The sequence below is a fragment of the Maylandia zebra genome, linkage group LG14 (genome assembly GCF_041146795.1).
Source record: "Maylandia zebra isolate NMK-2024a linkage group LG14, Mzebra_GT3a, whole genome shotgun sequence".
Taxonomy (NCBI): Eukaryota; Metazoa; Chordata; class Actinopteri; order Cichliformes; family Cichlidae; genus Maylandia; species Maylandia zebra.
In genome coordinates, this window is record NC_135180.1 from 14,789,352 (window position 1) to 14,816,691 (window position 27,340).

Below are 27,340 nucleotides of genomic sequence, written 5' to 3' on the forward strand. Positions count from 1 at the left end.
AAGGAGGCAGATTGTCTTGTAATTTTTTAAGTGATCTTGAGCGATACTTCTCCGGGCTTTGTGAAGCCTTTTAAAATTTTAATTGTTGTTTTTTCCTTGTACCTCACACTTTTCAGAGGAATATTTTTCAAGCCGCTTCACACTGACCTAAAAAGCATAAAAAGACACCTAACTCAAGGGATGAACCAGTGTGTGTACCTTACACTATAAAATGCCTTGATGCAACTTTTGTTGTGATTTTGCACCAGATAAGTTAAAAAAAAACGGCTTTGAGTTTCATTCAAACAACATAGCAAAGAACCAAATTTAAACAGTATCCTCAATAACTTTGTTACAAAAACATTTAATTTGTTCCCATTTCTTTAGCTGAAAATGTGAACAATGCCAACAGTGACCAGATTTAAAGAGATTCCCAAACAGCTGTTAACTTTGGCACATCTCAGCACGTTGTGCAGTGTGTACATAAAAGTTTGAGGAAACTGAAGAAGTGGAACACTAAAGGGGAAGTGGCAGATCTAAGAAAAACTATCTATAGCAGGTGAACAGTATCTGAAATCCATGTACTTACAAAAATAGAAATAAATCCAGCAAAGTCCTGACACAGACCCTCAGAGGTGGATCTGCCCTTCAGCTGATTGTCTACTGTTCGCTGAAGCCTCATCAGACATCATCTCAGTGGAAGGACGGCTGTCAAGAAGTAGTTCTTACGGAAGGGAAACAGGAAGGAAATGCTGAAATATGCCACATTACTCAAGAACTGGACTGAAAATCACTCAACAGTTCTGTTCCAGATTTAAAATTTCTGATTCAAGTCATTGTCAGTATGTAAAGAGGAGTTCAGGAGATAAATACAACAGTTAGTGTCTACAGCCATCTGTAAAACACGGTGGAGGGTTTGTCGTGGTACGGAGTGGTGTTGGAAATCTTGTCAAAATTGAATATTTTAAATTTTGAAAAAATACATAAACACTCCTAATTTGGACAGTGGATACTTTTTTATTCATACCTCACTTATTTAATCTAGTCCTGTTATGAAAAACTATATTTATGTACAAAATACATTCAGTTTTACATTTTCACAATAATAAAAACAATTTACAGTATAATACAAGACAAGTTAGTTCATAAAAGACTGTGTAAACATTATCCTCACTTTCTTTTATCAAACCTCACATGGCAAATTCAACAGTTTTACTCTTCTTACTTTATGCAGGATCAAAAGAAAACTTTACCTTCTACTTAAATGACAACTATGCACTGACAAAGAAACCGAAAGCAAAACAGGAGTTACGTAACTCGTATGAATGTAAACACTGAGTACAAATTTAGAAATATATTGTTTGGAAATTCTTTCAAAGCTTTCAAAGAAAAGTTCATGGCAATAAAAAAAATGGTAAGCTAGTTAAAAAAGCACATTTGTAGTTAACAGTCAGTCATGCTTAAAATGATAACAAGTACAGCAGTTTTCAGTCACAGGTAACAGTATGATGCCTGTGCTTTTGGTTGTAATGGGGTTGGATTACATGGCTAATTGTACCCACAAAACTTAAAAGGTATAAAAGCAAATGTCTTTTCTGTTACATTAATAGTTAAAATGCTAAAAAAAAAAAAAAAAAAAAGGAGAACATTTTCCTCTGTTTGGGTTTCTATTTTTTTTTTTTTTGCATGTTTTGATGAACTGCACTCGCCATCTCAACAGAAAGATGAAAAATGCTTTGGTACTCTAAAAAACACATGTTGTGCAATACAAGATAATCACTTGTAATAGTCAGAGACCCCTCTTTTACTTGTGCTGCGTGGCTGTCTGGTGATTACTCTGTTTACTGGCTCAGAACCCGTTTACTTTCACAATAGACTCTTTGTCTTTCTTGCACTCTAATTGAGTCTTTGGTAAAAACTGCTTGCAGCACGTTCTCGGCGAAACTACACGTTTTCTAAGACGACTGTGCATCAGTGTGTTTTTTGTGTGTGTGTATTACTGTCTCAGTTCAAAAGGCTTGGTGAAAAAAAGTCAACTTAAGTCTCTCACAGCATTGATTTTGTCTTATTTGAACATGCCCAAAGTTCAAAACTGCAGTATTAGCAGTTACAGTAATAAAAAGTGAGATGAGGAGGAAAATTGTGGTCTCTGCTACAATGAAACAATGAAAATGTTTAATTATAGGAAGAAAGATGATAAAAGCAGCTGTAAGTCTTTTCACTTTGAGCATTTAACTCTTACAATGTTGTGGAAATGATGATCATAGTGAAGAGTATGCACTATTAGATGAACTGAGCGCCTCCGTGCGGCACCATCTCCGTTACACCCCACGCCACTATGTTCCCGCTCTGCTCACAGCCATGGCCTTCCCGCAAAGACAGCTGGGAAATCTTGTCCTCTGACAGTACTTTGTCCCACATGTTCACCCCCGTCATCTTCCCCGCAAATGCCAACTTAGAATCGAATCCCGCCTCAAACCCTGCCACGCTGCTCCCGCTGCTTAAGGACGGAGGACAGCAGCCGTTCCTTTCCTGACCCAGCTGGAGGGAGCCGCCGTCGGGTAAGACGTGTCCTTCGGCCACTCCGGGAGTGGACGCTACCTTCACGCCATCCGCCCATAGGGAGGCCAGGCCCTGCTCTGAGGACCAAGCCCCACACAAGTGGGTCCACCGCCCTGGGTTCACCACTCCCCGTGCCTCCACCAGGTGAGCTTCTCCTCCGATGGTGAAGAGGGCAGCATTCCGCTTGAGCAGCAGCTGGATCTCATATGGATTGCGGCGGTTTCCATAGGTGAACAGCACGGTTTTGTTGGCGATGCTGGTTGGTTTGAACCACATGCAGACAGTGAAGGAGGACAGGGAGACGGGGACATCTGGTATGATAGAGGTGTAGATTCGACTGGAACGCATTGGGAAGAGGAGGGCCATCTCACAACCTAGCCAACAGGAAGATAAGAGGATCAGGGCTGAAGTTATGCCATATATAGTACTCAAGCACTCATCCAGCAATAATAAATCCTCCTGTTTGCAAAATTCTTAAATTTTGTAAGAAAGGATGCCTGTAATTTGTGGTAAAATCTACAAATTACAATAAATTCTAGATATTTTACCCCCGGCTGCAGTGGTAATAGTGGTTCAGTTTAGAGAATTTAATATGATCATTACAAAGTTTTCTTTTTCATTTAACTGTGACGGCCCAAAATTGGACGTCAATTTGTTGTTACTCATGAAAAAAAGATTTTGTTGGGCATAACCTATGATGACAATGAAAAGACAATGGTAGCTCAGCAAGCGGCATTACATTTTTATTGTTTGTCTGTCTTTTGGCAGGATTACACGCAGAATTTGAAGCCAAATTTGACTGAACTTGGCAGAGAAGCGAGGAAACCGCTACAATTTGGTGCCGATCTGGATCGGTTTAAATTCCCAGAGGCCGTTGCGAGGGTGCGTTCCACAAAATTACCCAACAAAAGCAGGTTGAAAGTGTTTGCAGGAGAACATGTTTGAAGGAGCAGAAACGGAGCAAAAGAGGGGAAAGAACATGAAATGAAGCACAACAAACAGATGACCCTCAGGGCTCTGTCCATGTGTGATTTGGTATGATGGGGGAAAAAGGAGAATAATGGCCTGAAATTTACCCTTGCAGAGTTCCACTTTACATCATAAGACCTGATCTCCTACACAGACTAATGGAGTCCTAAAGAGATAAATCTACAATAAAAATAAATTGAAATCTAAAGCTAGATTAATTAAGTCAGATTACTATCTTGTGGTTACTGGGCCCCTGTGGTTTTACTGGGGCTGCCTCTACTGTTGTTGTACCACGGTATATGAAGTGAAGGCTGAAATAGGTGGCAGCGTGAGCGTGATTGAATGTGACACAGTCAGAGTTCAGTTACTGGTCAGGTGATGAGATCATGAATCACTGGCAGTTTTTTCCTGTCCCACCACCTCACGCACAGACACACACCTCTCTGGGTCATCTGGTTCGTGGATTTTTTATACTTTGTGTCGTCGCCTTTTCCCCTTATTCCTCTCTGTTTTTACTCATTCAAACACACACTGTCTCAAAGTCACTCTCTCACTGTTTGACACTGTAATGTCAAACCAACTTTTGTTGGTTAGTTTTTTGGCATGTGAAATAGAGAAAAATGTGTGTGGCATATGTGTATACCACCTTTGACTGAAGCCTTTTAGGCAATTTGGTCTGCGTTACATAATGGAGTGTAACTGCACATTGTCAGCATTGTCAGCTCTGAATTATTGGAGCTGGTGTGAGGTGGGGGTGTAGCAGGGTGGCTAGATCCAGTCTAGCATCCGAGTGTTTTTTAGAAATAGCCATTTATAGTTATTTCGCTTATATGAAATCATAAAATTAACCGTTTATGATTTTCTGATTTTCATCGCTTTGAAACGAAATCATCACTGTTTATGTGCAATAATGATTTAACTGGCTTACAGACTTAGTGTCTCTGTATCGCCTGTCCAACTTGTAGAAAATTAAGATTGGGTTTTCTAATTTGGTCCTGATAAATCCAGATAAGTCTCTGAGTTGGGGAATAAGTAACTAAATACACACTGTTTAAAAATACTCCCAACAATCAGCTGTGAACAACAAAGAAAACATCCTGGTAAAGTTTTGTCTAACAATCTGGTAAGTCCCATTAATAACCCCTAATATACAAGTCAGTGTTTGCTCTGCCTGCTGCTTAAGCATATAAACTCTTAGTTGTGTTTATGGATCATTTCCTGTTGTTTGCATAATGTTCCCGGTATATCCTGTGTGCATAAAATAATCCTGTTTAAGCTCACAGTTATTCCATAAAGGAAGAGCTCACAGGTGTTTGATCAGGATGAGCTTGATACTCTGCAGCCCTGATTGTGTGCGAGAGGAAATGTGTTCTGAACTGTGCACATTTTGCACATTACACAGCGTAACATCTCTCATTTTCCATTCTTTGTCATGCATTTTTAAGTATTGAGTTTTAACTCAAGATTTTTCTCTCTCTCTCCAGCCCTCTTTCTTTCACTCGCTTTTTTTCTCCCTCCAGTTAGCAGACACGCTCCCTACTTAAAACCGGAGATCTCGTTTCAGGTTCCTGCCACTCAGAATATAATAGTGAAAAATCCATTCTGTGTTTGTGTGCGCTCATGATGGTTTCCATCTGGTCCTACTTTCCCAGGGTTCTTTTGGTGTGGTTTTTGCGGCAACTGGCTAATGATTACACCTCCCTCTGTTCACTGTTTAGGCCAGATTTATAATTTTGTGTATAAGTGCACGCATAAGATGAAGAGTATAATTTAGCCCTTTTGTGGCTTTCATTTGATTTATTCTAGGAAATAAAGTTGTTGTACTGATATCAGTGATGCTCTGCTGCAAGTTTCCTCAGTTAAATTTGCTGAGCCTAATCTTATATTTATTAGTCAGTGTTAATTTCAGGGAACCCAGTTAACTCTGCTAACAATTTACAATAAGGGTTCATTACCCATGAGGAGTTTTGTCCAAAGCTTTTCTTTGTTATCATCTTTTCATGTTTTTACTTGAGTCTAATCCTACTTGTAAATTTCTACAAATACTTGTAAGTATCTGCCGGTGCAAACAGCTTTAGCTGAATCTCTTATTTCCAGAATGAATTAATACAGAAAAAAATTAAGCAGGGTGTTGTTTCAGAGCTATGAACACAAATAGAAATAACAGGAAATCACAGTTTAAGACAAATAGGGATGGTTGATAGTAAGGTCAGTGTTATACCTGCAGGCAAGAATCTTTGCCTCGAAGATCTCAGGGCTTCCTCCATCTCCACCTTCACTTCTTGCAGTGCAGCCAGCACCATTTCTAAAGTGGCCTCTGTTGTTGTGACTTCTTGCTCATGGTGCCCCTGCTCTCCACCCCTCAGAGGATGAAATCCTGCCTTGGTATTCATCCCTCCTGGGCTGCTAAAGCAGCTGGTCTCCAGCTTGGAAAGTCTGGATGCTTGTGTTTGTGCTGCAGAGAGGAGCTCTTGTAGCATTGTCTCCAGCTGGTTGGAATTCCCCGCAGCAGCCGCAGGAGAATCCCGATGTCTGAGTTTGAGGAGCTCCAGAGTCTCTCTGAGACGGCTGTTCAGCTGGATTTCCATCCTTCTTCCTGCATTCTCCACCGCCGCCCCACAGGACCCACCATACTGAGCTACAAACCTGACAATATAGAACCAAGAATCAATATGAGTGATTTGAACCCTTTCAGCTGAAGAGGTTTAAATATGTGCAGACAAGGAATTTGCTATAGTTGCTGAGAAATCTGCTAAATTAATTTGAAGCAGATCAGTTCAGGATTTTGTTCTGAAGCAGAGCTACATTAACGAGGCGATGGGCATTTCATCACTTTGCTTTTTTAAGCAAAGTGATGAAATGATTAAATCTGATTACACTTTTATACAGGCCGTTTACCATTTTATTTTTAGTCCTGTCTAGGTTGCTGAGACCTTGAATTGTCTTTGGCTTAATCACAAACACTCATTTCTCTGCTGCTCATCTTCAACCATAATGACCTGATGCTGATTGCATGACTTCTCAGTCTTACAACCGACCTTAACATTTCACTGCGCAGTGACCCCATCTCCACCTTGATGATATCATCGGCATACTGAAGCAGCATGTTCTCCCTCATTTGACTGTTCTCCAACATGGAGAACATCTTGTCCCATTTGGTCAGTTCTGAAGAACGGCAGGGGGCTGAAGTTGGTGTGGCTGCAAAGAGAGAAGGTAAAAAGAAGAAAAAGAGAAAAGTTTAAACATCCAACAGACGATGAACTCATTCAGGTTTCTACAGCTTCTAGAGCTAGCCACACCCCTATCTCCTGCACCTCCCCAGAGATCCAGATGGACTTTTCCTGCAAAAAGAATCTAAGAGTTACTCCTCAGGAACTCTACTGAAATCATATCAAGATTCATTAACTTTGTCATTGAACAGGTCCAGAGAAATTGCACGTCTTGTTCTTAAATTGTGCATTTATACTTAATGTATATGTAAGGCCACTAAGACAGGAAAAAAAATAAGAATACGGAATTCAGTTACTCCATTATCAGTTATGTATCAATATAGGAAAAGTGCTGAATATATGAAAAAAGATCACCAACGTATCAGACTTTTATTTAGAAAAAGTGTTTGTTTAGCTGAAAAAAATTGAGCTTTTACTTTCTGCAGTTATTTGCCAGATGGAGTTGCGGCTGTAGCTTGAAAGTGTGCATGCAGGATATGTTTAAATTCATTTCCGATTTTCTTCCAGCTTTAACAGAAACTTTAAGGTCAACTTCAATCTTAAGAAGGAAATGGATTTAATTCTGCTTGAATAGCTGACTGCCACAAAGGCATTAGTGGGCATAGTTGGAGGAAGATGGTAAAAGCGCAGAAGAGGATGTTAAGTTGTTGGGAGAAAGAGGGTGAGAATGAAATCTGACAAATAGCTCACAAAGCAGGAGCTTTTCCTGTGAGCTTATTGGGTTTTCTGCTGTGAATGAGGAGACAGATGGGCGGTGTGGGGGGTTGAAAAGGAAGGTCAAGACCTGCTGACAACATTGGGAGAGATAGCATGAGTATTCCGAAACATATGGAAAAGGGGGATAAAACAATCCAGGAGTAAGAATATGTAGGTCACTGTATCAGACACGCTGTTCTGGTTAACTGTTGAGCCTTTTCGACCTCTGTTTATACCTGCAGACATATTCCAGAGGGGTACTATTACAGACCTACACAGTTTGTTTTGGCTTCCTGTTCTCAGTGCTCAAAGTCAATTAGACATAAGGGTCATGCACTTTGGACCCTGGGGCTTCTCAATCTAAGGGAGCTGAGCTTGGTTTTTGAGTGATTTTAGTAGAAGAGAGTGTAAGTGGGTGAAAATAATAACTTTTAGATGCATAGACCCTAGTTTTTAAAGATGTCAGTGGTTACTTCGATGATCTACTCTAAATGTATATTTAAAATTGTTTAAAGGTACGATGTGCAAAATCTCACCACTAGATGCCAGTAGATTGCAGATTGCATTTAGCTGAATTCAGTTTTCTTACCACTCCCGATTCAAGTGCAAAATCCTAGCTACGGTAGCCAGTGTAGGACAAACAACTCTAGCTGCTGTTCATCCATAGAGTGAAGGCTGTGAGTTTGCTGTTTACCTCAGCTGTCAATATGCTAGGTGTCCATGTCTATTTACTCTGGAGGAGGCTGTTAAAGTTTGTGAAAGGATTTCAATATGCGTCAGTAAGTAATTAAAGCTCACTTCTGTTTGATAACAGTGAGGTGTGTTGTTAAGGATATCCTGAACTTTTCTGTTGGTAAGCACTGCTGTTTTTGCCAGTGCTAGCCACTGTTAGCTGCTATTAGTCTCTGATAGCTGCTGTTAGCTGGCGTTAGTGAAAGCTTCTTTGAAGTGATTCAAACATTGTGGGACACTGGATACTTAGCGAATAAACTCTCATATGATGTGAGAATGTAATCGAGATGATTATCAATGGAAAATATGATTTATTTCTTTTCAGGACACTCAAGCTTCAAATTAGCTAGCATAATATTAGCTTAAAACTAGCCTCTTTTTTGTTTAGAAGGCTCATTGTCAGCTCTGTGGGTCACATGTCTAATCTGCTGACAATAAGTAACTTGACAATATTGAAAATAAATAAGAATTTTTATGTATGTTTTCATTTGTTAAAGCTCTAACTTGAGCTTGTGTGAACTTGAGTAAATTGAGTAAATTTTTAAAATGAAATAATCTCCAAATTACTGCACATTTAAGCAGTATTCAACAGGAAATAAGCACTGAATAGCTTCTATATTGAGTGGCAGTACTCAGCAGTATGCTCCTTTTACAACTAGTCAGTGTCTGTGTGTTTGAGCAAAGCATAACTCAACAAATTGGTCCACTCGTCTGCTACATGTTATTTTTCTAGCCTGTCATTCATTTTGAAATTTGCCGTGTCATGACCCCTGTCATGTGGCCTCATTAATTCAAATTCCTCTCAGAGATTCGGAGATTTGAGCAGGTCAGAAGCAGTGATCTGTGTCTCCTTCGAGCTTTTTGACCTCTCACAGACCTGCACTCAAACTCACGTGATTTTCTCCTTCTTGCACCCTCTCTGGGGGGCCGAAACAACCCCCCACCTCTGCTGCTGTAAACTGTGTTTGTTTGTTTTACTATTCTCAGTCATTTGTTTCGCCCAGTATAATATTTACCTCTTTAATCATATCCCAGACTATTTTCTGCCTGTTAACCGCTAGTGCCACAATTACACCTCCTGCCAGGTTTTAAACAGCTAACAAATGCAAAATTCGAGCTGCGGAGGGCCAGTTGGACACTTAAAAAACACAAACACTCACTCTCACTTTCTCCCTTTCATTCATCGCTCTTTTCATCCCACACATACAGGTCTAAACGACAGCTGAGAGAGGAATTTCTTAAAGATATACCAAAGTGTTTCTGCTGTTGGTGACCGCTGATTGTGGCTGTAAACTCCTACAGAAACTCTGTCTCTGCCAGCTGCCTGTACACTATACAAACCACATACATGTTAATCTCTAATCTCTGCTCTTCTTTTCTTTTTCCTTCTTTATTTATTTAAAGACACCAACTTGTGGAGGATTTTCAGTTTTTTCTCAAGCTGTGAAAGATTTGCTTTTTTACCCTCTTCTTCATCAGACCTTCTTTCTCCCTCCTCGATTATCATATCGATCCGATTCTACAGTTTCTTCCCATTTTTTTTGTTGCTGATGCACAATACATCAAAAGACAAAAGTGTTGTGGAAACTAGTGTCCCAGTCTTACTCATCCATACATGAATCTAAAAAAAGAAACTCAATTTCATGCTTTTGACAATTAATACGGTCGATACATCCGAGAGCCTTGATTTGATAAAGGTGCAGGCCCAGCACTCACACATGCACACACATTTCCACACTTACGTGCTGGCGTCTCTTCCTCTGCGATTTCATTGTAGTAGGAGGGACCGTAGTTGAACTCGATAGCATCCTCGTAGTCCGAAGGCAGACACAAACACATCGACAGCAGGCTCGCTGCCCGAAGGAACCTCAGAAACATGCTGCTGCTGCTTCTTCCTGAATGTGTGTGAGAGAGAAAATGTCTGTTTGCCTGTGAAAGTCAATAAATGTGTGTGCTGTTTTCCTATCTGCTTTTTCCTCTAAGTGTGTGTGTGTTGTATGGGGCAATTAGAGATAAGCTGCGTGTGTCTGCTTTCTCTGCCTGTCCTGCTGCTTTCTGTCTGTCTCACGTTCTTCATGAGCTGCATGGTCCTTTGCTCTTTTTTAAGCCCCACAGTCCCATACTGTATGTTGCCCCTCCTCCCTCCCTGACTCTCCACCTCTTCTCTCATTCTGTCTTGTAAATGCTGAGCAATCCTTTGGCAGGAAGCCCACTGCTATGGAGATAGAGAGAAAGGTGCTGCTTGGGCACACATGTACTCATTTCTATTTCTCTGAGAATGAGAACTTAGGGACATAAACTCTGACCTGCTGACCTTAACCCGTACTTAATCGTGGACGAGTCTCACAGTTGATCAGGCAGGTTTTAAACGAGTGAAACTTTTCAGTTTCATCAATGTGAGCGTTTCATTTGATGAGTGTCTAATCGCCATTAAAAAAAGCCAATTCAGTCTACTCCTTCATACTAACCTAAGTCTAAACCCAAGCTTTTAACTGTTTTGAATCTAATTGCTATTGTAAGTTTAAATTTAAAGCCCTGTGGCCCTTAATCAGGGTCATAATGCCGAAATAAACAATCAAACACATGGGGAAAATCCACCGAGCGAGTGAAGAGACGTCTGAAAGTTTCTCTAAATCTCCGTACTTGTGAAAAGATTTGGCTTTCGTAAGTACAAAAGGGAGTCTGAAAGCACTGCAGTGAGACGATGAGTAATGCGTCGTTGGAGGTTGTGTGTGTGTCATAATGAGATATAACGGGAGCTTCTGTGACTAAGGGAGAGGGAAGGAGAGGGGTTGAGGAGGAAGCAGGGAACACAGAGCTTTCTGATATTTGCCCCATGCAGGGATGCTGTGAGTGGGTGAAGTTTAAATGGAACCCAGACAGGAGAAGTTTCTAAATGGGTTTATTGTTCTCCAGCTTCTCTCCATTTATTTATTTATTTGTGAGCCTCGCTGCTTCTGTGCGCCTGTACTTGTGTTTATATACTGTCTGTGCATCCGTGTGATAGAAGATACTCATGCTGGTGTGTGCATGCATGTGTGTGTGTGTTTGTGCTTGCTTGTGTATTTTTAAGAGGATGGAAACAATGACTTCCTCACGGGATTTTAGGATAATCTCACTCTCATCCTGGTCCCCTCCCTCCGACTTTCTGTCTGCCCGTTCCTCTCTTCCATTGTGTTAGTTTGCTTTCCCTAAATTGCCCGCTGAAACGCACACTTGGCCACTTGTTATCAGGGTGGAACAGCCTCTTCGTGCACTGAAACGCAGAGAGAGGTGCGTGGGAAAGGATTAGTGAAAGCTGGCTCTCTTCATTAGTTCTGTATTTCCACTCGATGGCTGAAACTGTTGAGTCCATTATCGTGTTTTTTAAGCTTCCTCTAGAACACTTTGGATGTCGTCTTTCCCATATACTTGTCCATGATTTGCTAATTCATGCCACAGAAGGTGATCATGCAGTCCGAAAGACTGTTCGCTGGTGATCGTTCAGTTTTAAGTTCCACTCTTCTTTTTCATTTATGCTGAAGTGTGCTCAGCTTGAGTACAGTGTGATATCACTGTTTGTTGTACCTGTGAAACACTGTTTCCCAACATTGTGTTCAATTGCTTTTTTAAAAATGGTGAAATGATTGTTTCTATAAAGACGATGTGAACATGATTGAAGGGTGTATTTGCTATAATTTTCAGTGAAAACTTGGAGTATAGAAAATGAGAGGACAGCGTGGGTCTCTTCTAACTCAAAACATGGAAAAGAGCAGAGAAAAGCTGGTTACAGTGTGGATTCTTATTGAAATCTGCAACTTACTCCAGCACTTCCAGGGTGGACACTGAGGCATTCCCAAGCCAGCTGAGAGATATGAATCACCCCAGCATGTCTTGGGTCTGCCCCGGGGTATGCCTGAAACGCCTCACCTAGGAGGCGCCCAGAAGTCCTCTACTCTGAGCCCTTTGCTAATGATTCAGCTTCTTATTCCTCTCTCTACAGGAGAGCCCTCCACCCTACAGAGGAAACTCATTTCAGCTGCTGGTATCCTTGATCTCATTCTTTCGGTCACTAACCACAGCTCGTGTGGAGAGGAACGTAGGAAGCATGGCCTGAGGCTCGGAGGTGCTGATTCTCCTTCCCGCTGCTTCACACTCAGTTACCAAGTCATCCAGTGCTAGCTAGAGGTCATTTCATGATGAAGCTTAGAACCACATCATCCACAAAAAGACAGAGAGGTTATCCCAAGAGTGACCGAACAGGAAGTCTTGCATCCTCATAGGACACTCGGTGATGTGGTCACATAGCACATCCAGACTGGTCAGGCAAACGCTCTCAAGAGGATAAAGAGCTGGTCCTCTCTTCCACCAGGACAAAGACCGCAAAAGTGATCAGTATCACGCCCTTTTAACATGCCTGCTGTAGTTTGACACTAAATGACTTCAACTCCAACAAATGCATCATTAAACTAAGTAAAATTTAGAACGAATTAATGTTTCAGAATGCTTCTATACTCAGAAAAGAAGCCTTCATATAGGCTCTATTGTGTTTCGGGGGTGTTTGTATTGTAAATGTTTCCATGTTTTGCCTCACAGCTGCAACGTCAAGTGGGAATTCAGCCAGCTGGAAACACATATTACAGGCTTGTCTAACAGTCGAGCAAAGAAATGACTTCACGGTGTGCTCGTGCATGAGTTGTATCCTTGCAGTGACAAATGACTTACTTATAGTTTATGTATGACTTAGTTACACAGCTTTTACACCAAGGGAATATTTAATATCAGCCACACAGATGTGTTCAACGTGTTTCCCGCTGCACTTCATTAAGCGCTGACTCAGCAGAAAGAAGTGCTGAGAAACATTGCAGTTTGGGTCTTAACAGCCTGAAAGCTTCACTCGATACCACAGAAAGAGTTCAAAGTGAGAATCGGTCTATCAGCTGTGCTAGTATCTATCAGCATTTATGATTTAGATATAAAAACAATTGTATCCACTGAACATTTTTATTCATTGTGCACACGTAATGAAAATCCTTCGCAGTCTTTTCTTTAATTTCGGGTAACCGAATCCCTTCCAGACATCTGTGCAGTCGTGTCATATGAGCTTGAATATTTTAAACTGTGTTTTTTTTCCTTCCCTGCTGGGGGGTAATGGGGGTGGGTGGTATTGGCTCATCCAACAAAAACATACACATTCTCAAATGTATGGGCTTTCTGGGAGAAGTTCATCTGATTTCTCTTGCATTTTGATTTGTCAGATTCTCACCCCTGTCACCCACCTCAGAGTGTTCGATTAGCATGAAATATGACAGGCTGGACATGTGTACATGGAATGTGCTTTGGAAGCTGCAGAAAACACGTTAAAGTCGTAAAGCTCTCCAAAAACATCCCTCTGGATATCGTTTGCGTTGGTCTCTGCAGTTTTCTCCCTGCAGTAACCTCCCTGTTGTAAAGGTTCTGGGGGTTTTCTTCTTTTCTGTTTTTTTTCTTTGTCAGATTATGTGCATTGTTTAATGTGTGGAGAATGTACTCATCCACAATACTTAAGATAAATCGGCAGGCCAGCTGACAATGAAAACCTCCTTCTAGCTTTTTAAATGTAACACAGAACTTCTGGCGCATCTTCAGCTCATTTAAACCCACATTTTCATGTGAATGCTTCTTGATCTTCTTGAGGTTTTGGTCTTGAAGTGTCAGGGTATTGTTTTTTTAGTCAAATTGTTTTCTGCAGCATAATTCACATCTGAGTTTGCGTGTTTTTGTAAACTTATAACATTTTCTTGATGATTTTGCTCATTTTCACATAGAGAAAAATCCAAAAGAACCAAAAAACATCTCTGCAAAAACACAAGAGAATGTTTACTTTCCTCACCGGCTAGATGTGTCCGGGGCCAGAAAGTAAACAGTGGAGGAACGTTTCTACTAAATCCATAGTTGTGAGAAAACCCATACTCTTATAAGCCTCTGCTACAACCAGAGATGGGCAGTAACGCGTAACGCGTTACTGTAATCTGATTACTTTTTTCAAGTAATGAGTAAAGTAAGGGATTACTATTGCAAAAACGGTAATTAGATTACCGTTACTTTCCCGTAGGAACGCTGCGTTACTAAAACCGTGATTTTTTGCGAGAATGTCTCATGACAGTGACGTAAGCGAGTGCGCCGTTAGTGACAACAGCTGTGTGCAGATCAACAATGGTTCACATATCGATTGTGGGAGAGAGTATGAGCGTGCAGCGTTTAAAGCGTGGAAGTACTGACCTTACTTTGAGTTTGATTCCATAAAAAGTGACAAAAACATTAGCGTCCATCGTGCGTGGGAAGAAAACTTCTTTTTACAGCAAAAAAACCCCTAAACTTCCAAGCGCAAGCACTGAGTGCGCTACGACGTAATGGGAAACTCACAGAGAAACTCGCGGATTCTTCAACTGACCACGGCACACCTGCACCAGGGTAAACCTCCGCCTACCCAACTCCTGCTTTACAGGTGAAAATAGAGCAACAGGACCGCTGAGTCTTTGACTTTATTTATTTTCTGCTGTGTTTTACTTGCATCTATTTGAAAGACTGAGTGTAAACACAAAAAATATTTTATTTTATGTGCTGGAATGTGCAGAAAATAGGTTTAAATGTTAACTAATTTATTCAAGTCAGAGAATGTTGCATATAATAAAATTTTTGCTTGATGCATAAAGTTAAAAGATTAAAACTGATAAAACAAGTTAAAAAAAACAGACTTTTCCATTTGATTACATTTTGTATGATGATTTATGCAGAAAAAGTAGAATTGGGCTGAAAGATCTATCGCTTTATCACCTATTCAGGTTGTAAATCGTGTTTTTAAAAAGTAACTAAGTAATTAATTACTTTTGGAAATAAGTAATCAGTAAAGTAACGGGATTACTTTTTTTGGGAAGTAATCAGTAATTAGTTACTGATTACTTTTTTCAAGTAACTTGACCAACACTGGCTACAACTACCCAAGCTGTTTCAGTTTGCATGGTCTGACGTGTCCCCGAAAATAAAACAGTTTGCTGCAAGGGCCATTTAGCTCAGGCTTTGAGTCAGACTGAGGTCAGGTCGCGTCACAGCCACAAACGAACTGCTCCTGAATTAGCTTAAGACCAGACTGAGACCGTTTCCTCTAAAGGGTTTCTGTGCTGTTGTTTTGCTCTATATCCAAGTTTCTTTACACCTCTCCAGACCACCGCTTAATTTTCAGTTTTAATTTAGATATTTTTCTGTATATGAACTTGTGCACCTGACATCCCTCTCTCTTGAAGCAGTGAGCATGACACATTATTTAACCTTATTGATGCCAATTTAGAAACTTTGTAACTAAATTTAGCACTTTTTCATACCCCTGTTAAATGCTTTTTCCTCTAAAAATGCACCTAGCAGTTTACTGTGGTGTCACAAGCAGCTGCTCTTATGAACGTGAGCTTGATGGAGCCCTGTCCATCCATTTGGACTTTCCAACCAATGTCTTAGGTACCCAGTACTAATGGCTGTCTTAATTCTTGATGGCACAGATTCACCAAGGTGCTGGAAACATTCCTTTTTGGACCTTATTGATATGACAGCATCACACAGTTGCTGCAGATTCATTGGCTGCACATCCATGATGAGAATCCCCGTTCCCCTATCCCAAACGTGCTCTATTGAATTTTCTGTTGCCCTGATCACTGTGGAGACCATTTGAGTACAGTGACCTCATTGTCATGTTCAAGAAACCAGTCTGAGATGTTCTGAGCTTTGTGACATGGTGTGTTATCCTACTGGAATCAGCCATCAGAAGATGTGGTCAGAAAAGGATAGACATGGTAAGCAACAATACAACAAGACCCTTTGGTGGTGTTTAAGCTCTGCAAAGGGTTGTCGTGATGTTTACGCCAGCTTTACAATCTTAGTGTCAAAGCAGAAACTGACACTCATCAAACCAGGCAACGTTTTTCAAGTCTGTCACATGTAGCTGTAATGCTCAGTGTTGTGTCCTCTCTGACTGCAGAGAAACCAGAGACATCCAGACTGCAACTGAAGCTCTGGAGCTTTAAAAAAAAGACAGGTATTTGGGGTGCCCTTGTTTTAGTAGTACTTAAATACTGTCTGTATTATATTTTAGTAACCCAAGAAAGAATATGCATAAAAACAATGGCTGATTTATTATTGTTGTTTACTTTCTTTTTAATCAAAGTTGAATGTCTCTGTAGATTTGGACACAAAATTTTTTGAGGGACGGGTTTTGTAATTCTGATGTGACATTTAGAAAACATGACACTTCACAGTGAAAATGTCAGAGAAAACTGTTACCTTTGTTTGCTAAAGACAAAAAACAAAGGTCAGTGCATGAGCGCTTGTCACAGTGTCACGTCAGCTGTTGTTTGGAATGAAAGTATGAAGGTCAGATATTGTATGCAAACATGCCAGCACTCTCTCTCTCACACACACACACACACACACACACACACACACACACACACACACACACACACACACACACACAAATCAAAGTTAAAGTGGAAGTTGACCTGCTAAGCATACTAGAAAATCTATTAAGATTTTGTTTTAAGAGAGATGAAGAGTTATCAATGTCTTAGTCAAAAAAGCTAAAACATGTGGCTTCGAATCAAATCTACTTGAGGACATAACACACTTTATATAACTTGTCTCATTCACACAATCACCTTTTTCTACACCTAAGTGCTTTCTAGCTAACATTCATACTCCGATGTGGAGTGTGACTTGGGGTTCAGCTTCTTGCCCAAGGATTCTTTGGCATGGAGACTGAAGCAGCCAGCGATTAAACCACCAACCTTCCAGTTATTGAATGACCTGCTCTACCTCCTGAGCTACAGCCACCCTATAGAAGCAAACAGCCAACATATACAAGAAACCCCTGCAACATGCTGAAGCAGGGCTTCAGAGACTATGCTACAAATTGTAATTGTAATTGTGCAAAATTGCCTACCAAAAGTTCTTTCTACTAAAGTTAGAAACACTAGCTTCTGATGCTAAGCGTGTACTCGCATTCACCGGAGAAAAATACTTATTTATTGGAAACAATTACTGACAAAGCTCATTTTTCTTCTGATGTCGTTCAAACAGATCCGAACTTGTCCAAATATTTCATAAAAATCCAACAATTTACAGTAACACTCATTTTATTTTTCAAATGACTTTTTATAAATGCAAGTGTGTCTGACAGTATAAGGGGCTCAAATACGTAAGCTGTGTAAATTCTCTGTTTCTGGGCAGACTCTTGTCTCCTCCAGCCTTTTAACATTCCTGTAAAAGACCCGTAAAAGCTGCAACCTCGGCTTTATGGTTATTACCAGCTCTCTCTCTCTTTCTGTGCACTAACTGTGTCAGTCTCTTTTTATGGTGATTTGTGTTTAAAGTACAGGGGTGGTGCCTGATAGTCTACATTAGTGTACATTAGTGGACATTGCAGGCAACATTTAAAGCAAGAGAAGTGAGCATAAATAGAGCCAATGACCGTCTTATAAATATTATCTTCCATTTGCACAGAACAGTCAGACCTCTCTGTTGGTCTGTTCCAACATCAAACCTGCTGAACATTTTTGAGTGGACAGCCTGTGGTTACAGTGATTTATAGGTTAATACTGGTTTTAGTGTAATGTGCAATTTTCCTGTGGCTCTGCCTCGTCTGTTCTAAGCCCCTCCCATCATTCAAAAACACCTCTGCCAGGTAAGAGGAATCATCTTATGCCACTGCTCCTTTACATCTTACCTCCAACAGCAAATCTCACCTGATTTGATCTGACACCGCCTGTGATTGGCCAAAGCCTCCTGATGGGGCCCAGAGGAGGTGCAGGAGTCTTGATTTGCTTACCTGAGCTTTAATGAACTTAAGTTAGATTAATTTTGTCGTGTTTGTGCAGTGCCACTGTTTGTTTGGTGTGTGTGCTAAGGCTAGCTAAGCTCAGGAGTGTTAAAGTACTTCTTAAAGCCCTCCTCCAGTAGTTATTCCTCCAATCTGACCATTTCACCTGCTCTGCAAATACTATAAATACTAGTCCTTTAAAGCAGTTTATACAATTTATATCAATTGCAACAGTTAAACATAACGTGACAGGGCTTTTGGCTTTATGTAATACTCAAGAACCGTAGTACAGAACCCTGAGAGGTCCCATAATGTTTACCATTTGTAAACAAGAGTCTTTGTTCACTGATGTGAATCATTTTAAGATGTTTTATATGTTAGTCAAAGGCTGTTGGGTAATACTGTGGGTTTTCTTGGGCTCTTTGCTGATCAGCAAATGCCTTTTTGCCAGTCATGCGTCAGTACTGGCTGTCTCAGCATCACTGCATGAGTACTGACAACGAATGAAAATTTCATTCCCGAACAGAGATGTTGTCTCATGACTGGTAATCTGATGTGTGTCTTCTGAGAATAGCATTAGAGCTATGCCAAAGGCAACTTAAAAAAGAAAGGTTTTAAACAATATGCTTTTTCTTCTTTTTTTGATCAATCTCAACATCTTTGCTTCTCCAAACACAGAAATAAGCACATAAAACAGGCTCGGATGCAATATGTCAGACCTAAATCTCTGCAGAGAGGATGACAAAATGCAAACGTGACCTTTTTCACCTCCTGTAATAAATGTGCCAATGCGACACTGACCAGCCCGAGCTAACAGCCTCCTCTAACTCTGTAATGACCCTGTTTGGGTCATCCTGCTGCAAACAGCAAGGAGCGAGAAAGGGACAAAAGAAACGTTGTCACAGTGTTATTTTCCTAAGTAAACAAAAGAATGCCTTTTGCTTCTCTCTCACCTTCTTTCTCTTCCTGAAAAGTTTTCTTAACATTTTGATTACTAGGAAAAGCAAATGAGCAGCTGACCCCTTAATGCTTAGCTGCTCGTTCGTTGTCAAGATATATGTGTGTAATTTGATGGTGTTTAGCTGGTCTGAACATTTTGGGTACTGGTACCCAACCACAGAAGATCCTTCCATCCATTTTCTTCCACCTATCCTTTTCAGGTTTGTGGGATTAGTGAAGATAAAACACAAATTCAGCACGCTTTAAATGCATGGAAATGTTAAAAAGAAGGTCAGGTGCTCAGTGCAGTTTTTTTAAAGTGACCTTTTTTTTCACACAATGACCACTTTGTGTGGAATCTGTTTGTAAAAGGCTTTGAAGTTGTCTCTGGGGCTCAATAAAACATCTGTGTTTCTCTTTCCCCGCCAGGTAACCACATGCTGTTGAGAGTTCTGCCCTCAGTCTACCCCAAACAACCAGACACCATTCACCACCACCTAGGCAACCTCACCGCCATGATGCCACAGCTGGAATCCACCGAGCAACAACACCTGATCAGGCTTATTCAAATGGTTGCCGAGCAACATCCACTTGTGAGTTTTTGTGCTGACGAATTAACAATTTACTGTGTTTGAAACCAACTATTCAAACTATCCACTTTCATTTGGATTATTTGGATTATTTTTTCTGTTAAGTTATGGCTGCGCATACCACTATTACTTCACCGCCAATTTATATTAAAATTTCAGTCATTGTGTCACCGCTTTGCAGCCAAAACGGTGAAAATTACAATAATAATACATATAAAATGTTATGACAGACTTCTAAAATGTTTCTATTTTCTTGTTTTTACGACAGGTGGCATTATAAATTTGTTCAGCGCTCTACATCATTTAAATGCCTCCCACCACATAGTTCAGACCGTGTAGAAACCTCAGTTGTGTGCTTGGTGAGGCTTATTTAAGTGCCTGTGTCATTTTTATAATGTGTTTTGGGTTTCTTGAAGCTTTGCCGGTCTCTTCCTTCAGTGCCCTTGATCTGACTGTTTCAGGAATCCATAGTCAAGTGACACCTAAACATAGTATATACATGTTATATCTAGTATTAATAAAAACTAAAACGAGGTAAATGCATTACAGTCAGAACTGATGGCCCATGTGAAAGTAATCCAGTATCTAGAAACAAAAACACTCGTGAAGAAGTTGCGAAATCCAGCATGTCTGTGATTATGTCGTTTCTATCTGTGACTGAAATGTATGCAAATGAATGCATGTGGAAAATGCATTGGAGAAAAAAAAAGAGAAAGCACTGGGAGAATTGGGACTTTGCATGTGGTGTGCAGGAATTCCCTTAATCCTGGATATTTTGGACCAGAGCTGCTGATGTTCAACGTGAAGGAGGGGGTGGGCGGGGAAGTACCACATACCAAGCAGAGCACATGGTGGTAAAACGCAGCCTCAGTTGAGAAACAAAAGCAGCCATCTGGAGTTATTCTAATGTGAACCCCCCACACAGGCACACAGGAAAATATTGTAGCTGTGTTCGTCACAGCAGTTACCAAATGTTTGGCATCTTGAGATTCACTTTTCGTAAGTGATGCGGCATTAAAATGGCACTCATGTGGAACTTTTGAACTGCATAACCTATTTTTCATTTGTCAGACAGAATTGTTAACAGGACATATATGGCTTGATAATCTTTCACATCAACTAAAAGAGCTGGCAATGGTGGATATTGTTAGACCATTCCAGTCTAGTGCAGTCTACTATGACCCTTACAGATTATGAGCAGGAGCTTTTTATTCACTCAGTTTTTCCAGACATCCCTACAGCCAAGCTTTTGTTTATTATTAGTCACGAGTATCTTCATCTCACTCCGAGGTCACTCCTCTCACCTACGGCCTTCACTGGAAAGATCAGAGCTCCTTTTGGTAGTTGTTATTTGTCATGAATAATGCTCTGTTTTTATTTTATTTTATTTCCCCCTCTCTAATTCTCTGCTTCTTTCTTTTTTTTCCTCATCCATGCAGATGTTGAGCCCTCAGGTTCCAACGTTGGTCGGTTACCTAGGGAACCAGTCTCTCACCGAGGCTCTTTTAGGAGCACTTGTCGATGTGTCTCAAGCAAGTCCTTCCTCGCTGGTCAGCTTTCTTTCACCGCTCAGGATCTTGGGACAGCAGTGCCCTGCTTTCCTGGCTCATGTGACCAAAATCCACGGTGCTGTGGGCATTATCAGTGAGGTAAAAAAAAAACCAAAAAAAACACACACACTCAAAAAAGAGCCTTACCTCATTTCAAATTTTGGTGATCTCACCTTCAAGTTCAACTTCTGGTACACCTCTGGGCCGCTCCAGTTGCAGCTATTTTTAGATTGCTTCCCGGAGATGATCTTTTGACCACTGGAGGTCAAAGTAGATGATTTGTGCATGATCTGCAGCTCTCTGGAAGCTCAGGAGTATGCTCTCTTTTTTTCATAAGCAGCAGCACACTGAAAATGTGGCAGCTTTTTGGCCACTCTAGCATAACACACTAAACCTGCCCTCCACACCAGAGTTACCATTTTTTGACTATCTTCTACAAAATGAAACTCAAGTTGAAGAGGCTTAACTGTAAAGGCTTTTACACACCGGATATGATTAGACCATCACTTTGCATCATTGTGTGAATGGAATAAGTGGATACATTTTAAACACTTTAACTGCATGACATAAATTCATATTTACTGTTCGTTCAAGCATATTACCTCAATTAACCCAACTGAGGATATAAAGAGGAGCAAGTCTGAAGGAAATAATAGAAACAAGTAGAGGTCATTGAAACACACACTTACTGTAAACAGGCAGGAGTGATTATTTTAATGAGTAGGAAATAACGGGCACTCATATGACTTGTTCTCTCATGCTCTGCCAAGTATAAAACACACACAGACCGGATAGGCCGGGCAGATCCGGAGGTTTGGACGGCTGTCTGACACCTGCATACATCAGTGTTCGGTGGAACTGTCTTTCCCAACACGTGCCGAAAGCCCTTAGGGCTTAGAAAGGTCAGAGTCTGGTATTCTGGCAGGTGAAGATTTAATTTGAAGTAACAATGAAGGAGCAATGTTCTAAGCCTTACCCTATTGTTGCAAACATAACACAATTTTAGGGAACATTAACCTCAGAAAACAGTTGGTCCTTTGTGTGCTGAAAAGGGAAAATCGGCTATACTGGAAAATGTATTTTGAAATCTTAGCTCAGTATGTGTGAAATTTTGTTTTTAAAATTGCCTACCTCACCATATCCTGCTGTTCACAAAAATTATCAGCAGATTTGGTGACAAAAGACAGACCTTGCAAAGTCTAACCCCCACCATGAACAAGTCTGAGTTATTGTATCAATGTGAATCAAGCTGTCAATTTGGTTAAAAGGAAGACGACCACCTGAGTTTTTCAGTTCAAAGGTAGCTGTCCCTGACTCCCATGTAGTTTCACAGAGGCATATAAACCATGAGGGACCAGTAAAATTCAGAGCCTTAACTCAGGGCTCAACTCATCAACCCAAGGGGCCGACCGCAAGGGAGTTTGTTAGGCACCTTGGCAACCTCAGCAACAGCAATGAGCAAGTCATCTCCTTTTCCCAAGACCCCCTTTCGTCTGATGAGGCGTGTCAGAGGGTATCGGCAGATCCTCTGAGTATTTCTTCTATTGTCTCACTATATCCTTAATAAGCTACACCCCCCCTCCTGACTTGCTAGTTCACCATAAGCCTTGCATCCTCTGGGACAAACATGCACCACACCAGGTTGGGAATACAAGTATACCCACCCTAACTGGATGCCTCGCATCACGAGTGAACCCAGGTGAGGCTGACTAACAAGCTTGTTCTCCTTCCCCACCACAGAGATGATATTTCATGTCTATAGAGCCAGTTCTCTGCCTCTGACTGCCACCAAATCCACATAGTACCTCCCTGTGAACTAGCCGCTCCTGCTCCCGGTAGCCTCACTGGAGGGCTGGGCCCATGTGGCTCATTTAACCCATAACCTGGTCACAAAGCGCTTTGCAGTGAGCCCCTCCCACAGGCCCACCTCCAAGGTGAAGCCCGAGCGACCCTGTCCTGGGGTAAACAACGCTTCACTTTCTCTGGCCCCTCAACCAAAGCCAGTTTGCCTTGAAAGACCCTACCAGGGGAAAATTGCCCCTGACAACACAGATCTCAGGAGCACTCAAAAATCCAAACCCCACTGCCACCATGAGTTGGCAATTCATGGACTGGCTGACTCAATGAATCACCTGACACCAAGAGTGTGACACCCCTCTCTTTAAAACCAAAAACAGACACACGTTATTTGTGTCTGTATTGACTTTTGCACAGATTTAAAAGCATTCATGGCTTTGAATACTGCTAATACAGCATGACAGCTCCTGTTACATCCAATGAGTTCACTTTTTGTAGAGATTAAGAATATCAAAATTTGTTTTGAAAGAGACACAATTTGTTCCATGTGCATCTTTTAACCTATGGGTCACACAAATATGCCTTTTAAAAGAGCAAAATGCAATGATATATAAACTGATGGACAACAATAAAAGATTGTCTTGACGATGAAGTCTGTCTTTGATAAAGCAATATTAAGCCCCAATTTCAGTGTTTTATTTGTCCAATGACTATTTAATGGGTTTAAACAAATGAGTTCAGTTCTTAAACCTGCTGCTGTACACAAGTTCAATACTAATAAACAAAAGTTCATAAAATGAATTAATACAGAAGAAGAAAAAAAAAAGATTCCTGCTAATGATCAGCATGCTTACACAGCACGCTCTCACAGAGCCCCTAATACGGCTTTATAAGTTGTGTTATCTTATGTTGTGTTCTTTCAGGTTTTAAAATGACGACAGAAAATACTATTATTGTTATTATTATCATGTCATCGTCATCTAAAAGTGTTCAGTGTAGACCTTGTAGGTTTACAGCTCTATTGCTAGTCTTGTTCTAACCCTGTTAAGTATTTATGCAGCACTGTGTAATCATACATGTGATAAAGACCCACTTTATAGTCAGTCTGTGATGCCTGTGTGTGTGTTTGGGGGGTTTAGACTGACAGCAAGACAGGTGAGAGCTCCCACTTTCTTTTTCTCTTTTCCTCTGGGTGCATTTTGGGCAGTTTAACAACAATTTAGGGGAAATTAGCAAAAAAACAAAACAAAACATTATGACTGTCTCTACATGAAGTGTTCCCCCTCCACCTATACTCATATACAAACACACATGCAGAAACAGAAACGGATGTACACTGAAATCTCAAAGCTGGAACCCATAATAGGCTTTCTATTACTCCAGGGCAAAGTTTCCCTCTGAAAGTTCCCTTCCTCCTCAATCTTCTTGTCAAAAAACCTGCCAGCACAATTTTAACACACTCACAAATACTCATACACGTTCAGATACACAGATTGTTGGACCTCGGTGTCCTGCCTTTCTTCACATTGGAACCATTTGGAAAATAACCAGTGTTTTCTGGGAAATGCCCCTGCTGAGGCCTCCTGATGATGGCAGTGGAGAGACCCTCCTGTGGGTTCGTGTTTGTGCCCTGCAAGCACGCACACACACATACACACAACCTTTCACACTGGGATGCATTTGTTCTTGATTGCACAAGTCTTTCGCTGGCTTCCCTCAGCCACCTGAAGGGAGTTAGTCTATACTGTGTTTCTGGACTTATTGCGTGTTGGATCAGAATATGTCACTGGTAAAAGAAACCCTTGCACACTGTGGACTGCTGTGGACTGCTTTTTATTCAAGCAGCCCTGCAGGAAAATATGAAAAAAGAAACTGATGGAATTGCAAACAGTCTTGCTCTACGTTGCTATACAGAAATAAGACTAATCAAACCTAGTCCCACTCAGTGTTGAAACAGCCAGATGACCGCTTTGTGACTACTGCCATTAGTTTTCTCAAATGTGTGTCCATTATAATTTCATCAAAGATTACTGGAGTAAAACAGCAACTACCTATTCTTCTATCTCGCTCCCACAAGTGCGTTTTTTAACACTAGGAACACAAAAAGCTGTGCGTCAGCTTCATGCGGCACTCACAGTTTTTAAACCACTCTGATAAGAGTCATTTTCCTTCAGTTACAAGGAACGTCATCATCATGCTAACTTTAACTGCTGCTTAGCTGGATGCAGGTGTGACCAATTGAGGAGCAACAACAATTAATTTGAACCCTCATGGGCCACAATCCACTTGTGTTTAAAGTTTTGGAGGGGGTTTCCTGCAAGAAAATCTTTGTTGTTGTAGGAACACTAATCTGTTTGCATAAAACATGGTAGCAGAAAGCATCAGGCCAAATCTGGCATTAGCAACAATCCCACTGCAGTTTCTCCAGAATCTGCTTGTGTGCATTTGATTGATGAGGACTTCATTCAACTCTGAAGTCGTTCTGCATTTAGTGCTAATCCTATGCATTTAAAATACCCAGTTTGTTATTATTTGGAAAGAAATTTAGACAGTATAGTTGCGACTGCTATATAGGATCACAAGATGGGGCTTGGTGATGAACAAAGGCTATTTTCACACCTTTGGTGTTTAGTCCGTTTAAACTGAACTCTGGTACTTTTTTACCCTTCGATTCACGAGACCTTTTGGAGGAGGTGGCTTTGTTTATGGTGTGAACGTGATCTGAACCAACAACCAGCTACTGTATATGCTGCAAATTTGAGCTAAACACCTTCCCTTAGCCAAGTATGCTTTGTTTTCTGGGGTGCAGCAGCGTATCATAGGTGTGCATACCAAACGGTCAGTACAGGTTAGCAACTAGCCGTAACAGTAATGTAAATTCTCTATGTTATGCAGAACAGAACAACCTTCTTCCTGTATTTACATCTGGCCTATAAGCTATAAGCTATTGTAGTGACGTATTTTGGTTCACTTTGAGATTTTCTGTGGGGAAAAAACCCAAACCAAAGCTACAAATTTACAAACTCATCAACTGATTCAAACTAGGGTAAATGAACTATAATGTGCGTAGTATTAGCAACATCTCAAAGCAATGCTGAGAAACCAGCGTGTGCAGTTCTCACTTCTCCCTGTACCTGGTTCTACTAGAGATATCTTAGTGTTAACATGGAGTTCTTTCTTCCCACTATCACCAAGTGCTTGCTTGTAGGGCTTCATCTGATGGCTAGAGAATTTCTCTCTGAGACAGCTGATGTTATACACTGAACAAAAATATAAACGCAACACTTTTGTTTTTGCTCCCATACCCCATGGGATGGACGTAGAGACCTAAAATTCATTCCAGATACACAATATAACCATCCCTCCCAAACAGTGGTCACAAATCAGTCCAAATGTGTGGTAGTGGGTACATCTGCTATATTGAGATAATCCATCCCACCTCACAGGTGTGCCACATCAGGATGCTGATCTGACATCATGAGTAGTGCACAGGTGTACCTCAGACTGCCCACAACAAAAGGCCACCCTGGAATGTGCAGTTTTTTGCGCTATTGGGGGTCTGGGGACCCAGAACCGGTCAGTATCTGGTGTGACCACCATTTGCCTCATGCAGTGCAACACATCGTTGCATGGAGTCTATCAGATTGTCAATTGTGGCCTGTGGAATGTTGGTCCACTCCACTTCAATGGCTGTGCGAGGTTGTTGGATATTCGTGGGAACTGGTACACGCTGTCGTATACGCCGGTCAAGCACATCCCGAACATGCTCAATGGGTGACATGTCCGGTGAGTATGCTGGCCATGCAAGAACTGGGACATTCTCAGCTGCCATCTGCCCTGAACAATGTGAACCATGATTCATCCGTGAAGCGCACACCTCTCCAACGTGCCAGACGCCATCGAATGTGAGCATTTGCCCACACAAGTCTGTTACGGCGACGAGCTGGAGTCAGGTCAAGACCCCGATGAGGACGACGGGCATGCAGTTGAGCGTCCCTGAGACGGTTTCTGACAGTTTGTGCAGAAATTGTTTGGTTGTGCAAACCAATTGTTCCAGCAGCTGTCTGGGTGGCTGGTCTCAGATGATCTTGGAGGTGAACCTGCTGGATGTGGAGGTCCTGGGCTGGTGTGGTTACACGAGGTCTGCGGTTGTGAGGCCGGTTGGATGTGCTGCCATATTCTCTGAAACGCCTGTGGAGACGGCTTATGGTTGAGAAATGAACATTCAATGCACGGGCGACAGATCTGGTTGACATTCCTGCTGTCAGCATGCCAATTGCACGCTCCCTCATTGCTTGTGGCATCTGTGGCATTTTGCTGTGAGACAAAACTGCACATTCCAGGGTGGCCTTTTGTTGTGGGCAGTCTGAGGTACACCTGTGCACTACTCATGATGTCAGATCAGCATCCTGATGTGGCACACCTGTGAGGTGGGATGGATTATCTCAATATGGCAGATGTGCCCACTACCAC

The 27,340-nt window shown here is 41.3% G+C and overlaps 2 protein-coding genes across 5 annotated transcripts in view; one reads left to right on the forward strand and one right to left on the reverse strand.

The window, feature by feature from the left end:
• Nucleotides 1-27,340, forward strand: part of veph1 (ventricular zone expressed PH domain-containing 1) — a 91,082-nt gene that overhangs the window by 19,387 nt on the left and 44,355 nt on the right. For 3 of the 4 annotated variants that reach the window (XM_076892275.1, XM_076892274.1, XM_004561364.3), the window contains 2 exons: nt 19,360-19,523; nt 20,960-21,169. In XM_076892275.1, the coding sequence (XP_076748390.1) occupies nt 19,360-19,523; nt 20,960-21,169 (374 nt within the window). Of the gene's footprint in view, nt 1-15,893; nt 15,971-19,359; nt 19,524-20,959; nt 21,170-27,340 lie in introns of those variants that run through there. The other variant, XM_076892276.1, reaches the window with a different exon arrangement.
• Nucleotides 977-10,260, reverse strand: ptx3a (pentraxin 3, long a). The gene is made up of 4 exons (XM_004561363.4): nt 9,911-10,260; nt 6,549-6,708; nt 5,732-6,156; nt 977-2,915 (listed from the first exon to the last, which is right to left on the reverse strand). Exons 1-4 carry the CDS (start codon nt 10,044-10,046, stop codon nt 2,263-2,265), a joined length of 1,374 nt encoding a protein of 457 aa, XP_004561420.1. The 5' UTR covers nt 10,047-10,260; the 3' UTR covers nt 977-2,262.

Bases quoted from the DNA above. Each gene is read 5' to 3' on its own strand.
- ptx3a (XM_004561363.4), bottom strand. From the start codon at position 10,046: ATGTTTCTGAGGTTCCTTCGGGCAGCGAGCCTGCTGTCGATGTGTTTG. The intron at 6,709-9,910 runs GTAAGTGTGGAA...CTCTCTTTGCAG, and splicing joins AGAGGAAGAGACGCCAGCAC to CCACACCAACTTCAGCCCCC. The intron at 2,916-5,731 runs GTATAACACTGA...CCTGTTGGCTAG, and splicing joins GCAAAGATTCTTGCCTGCAG to GTTGTGAGATGGCCCTCCTC.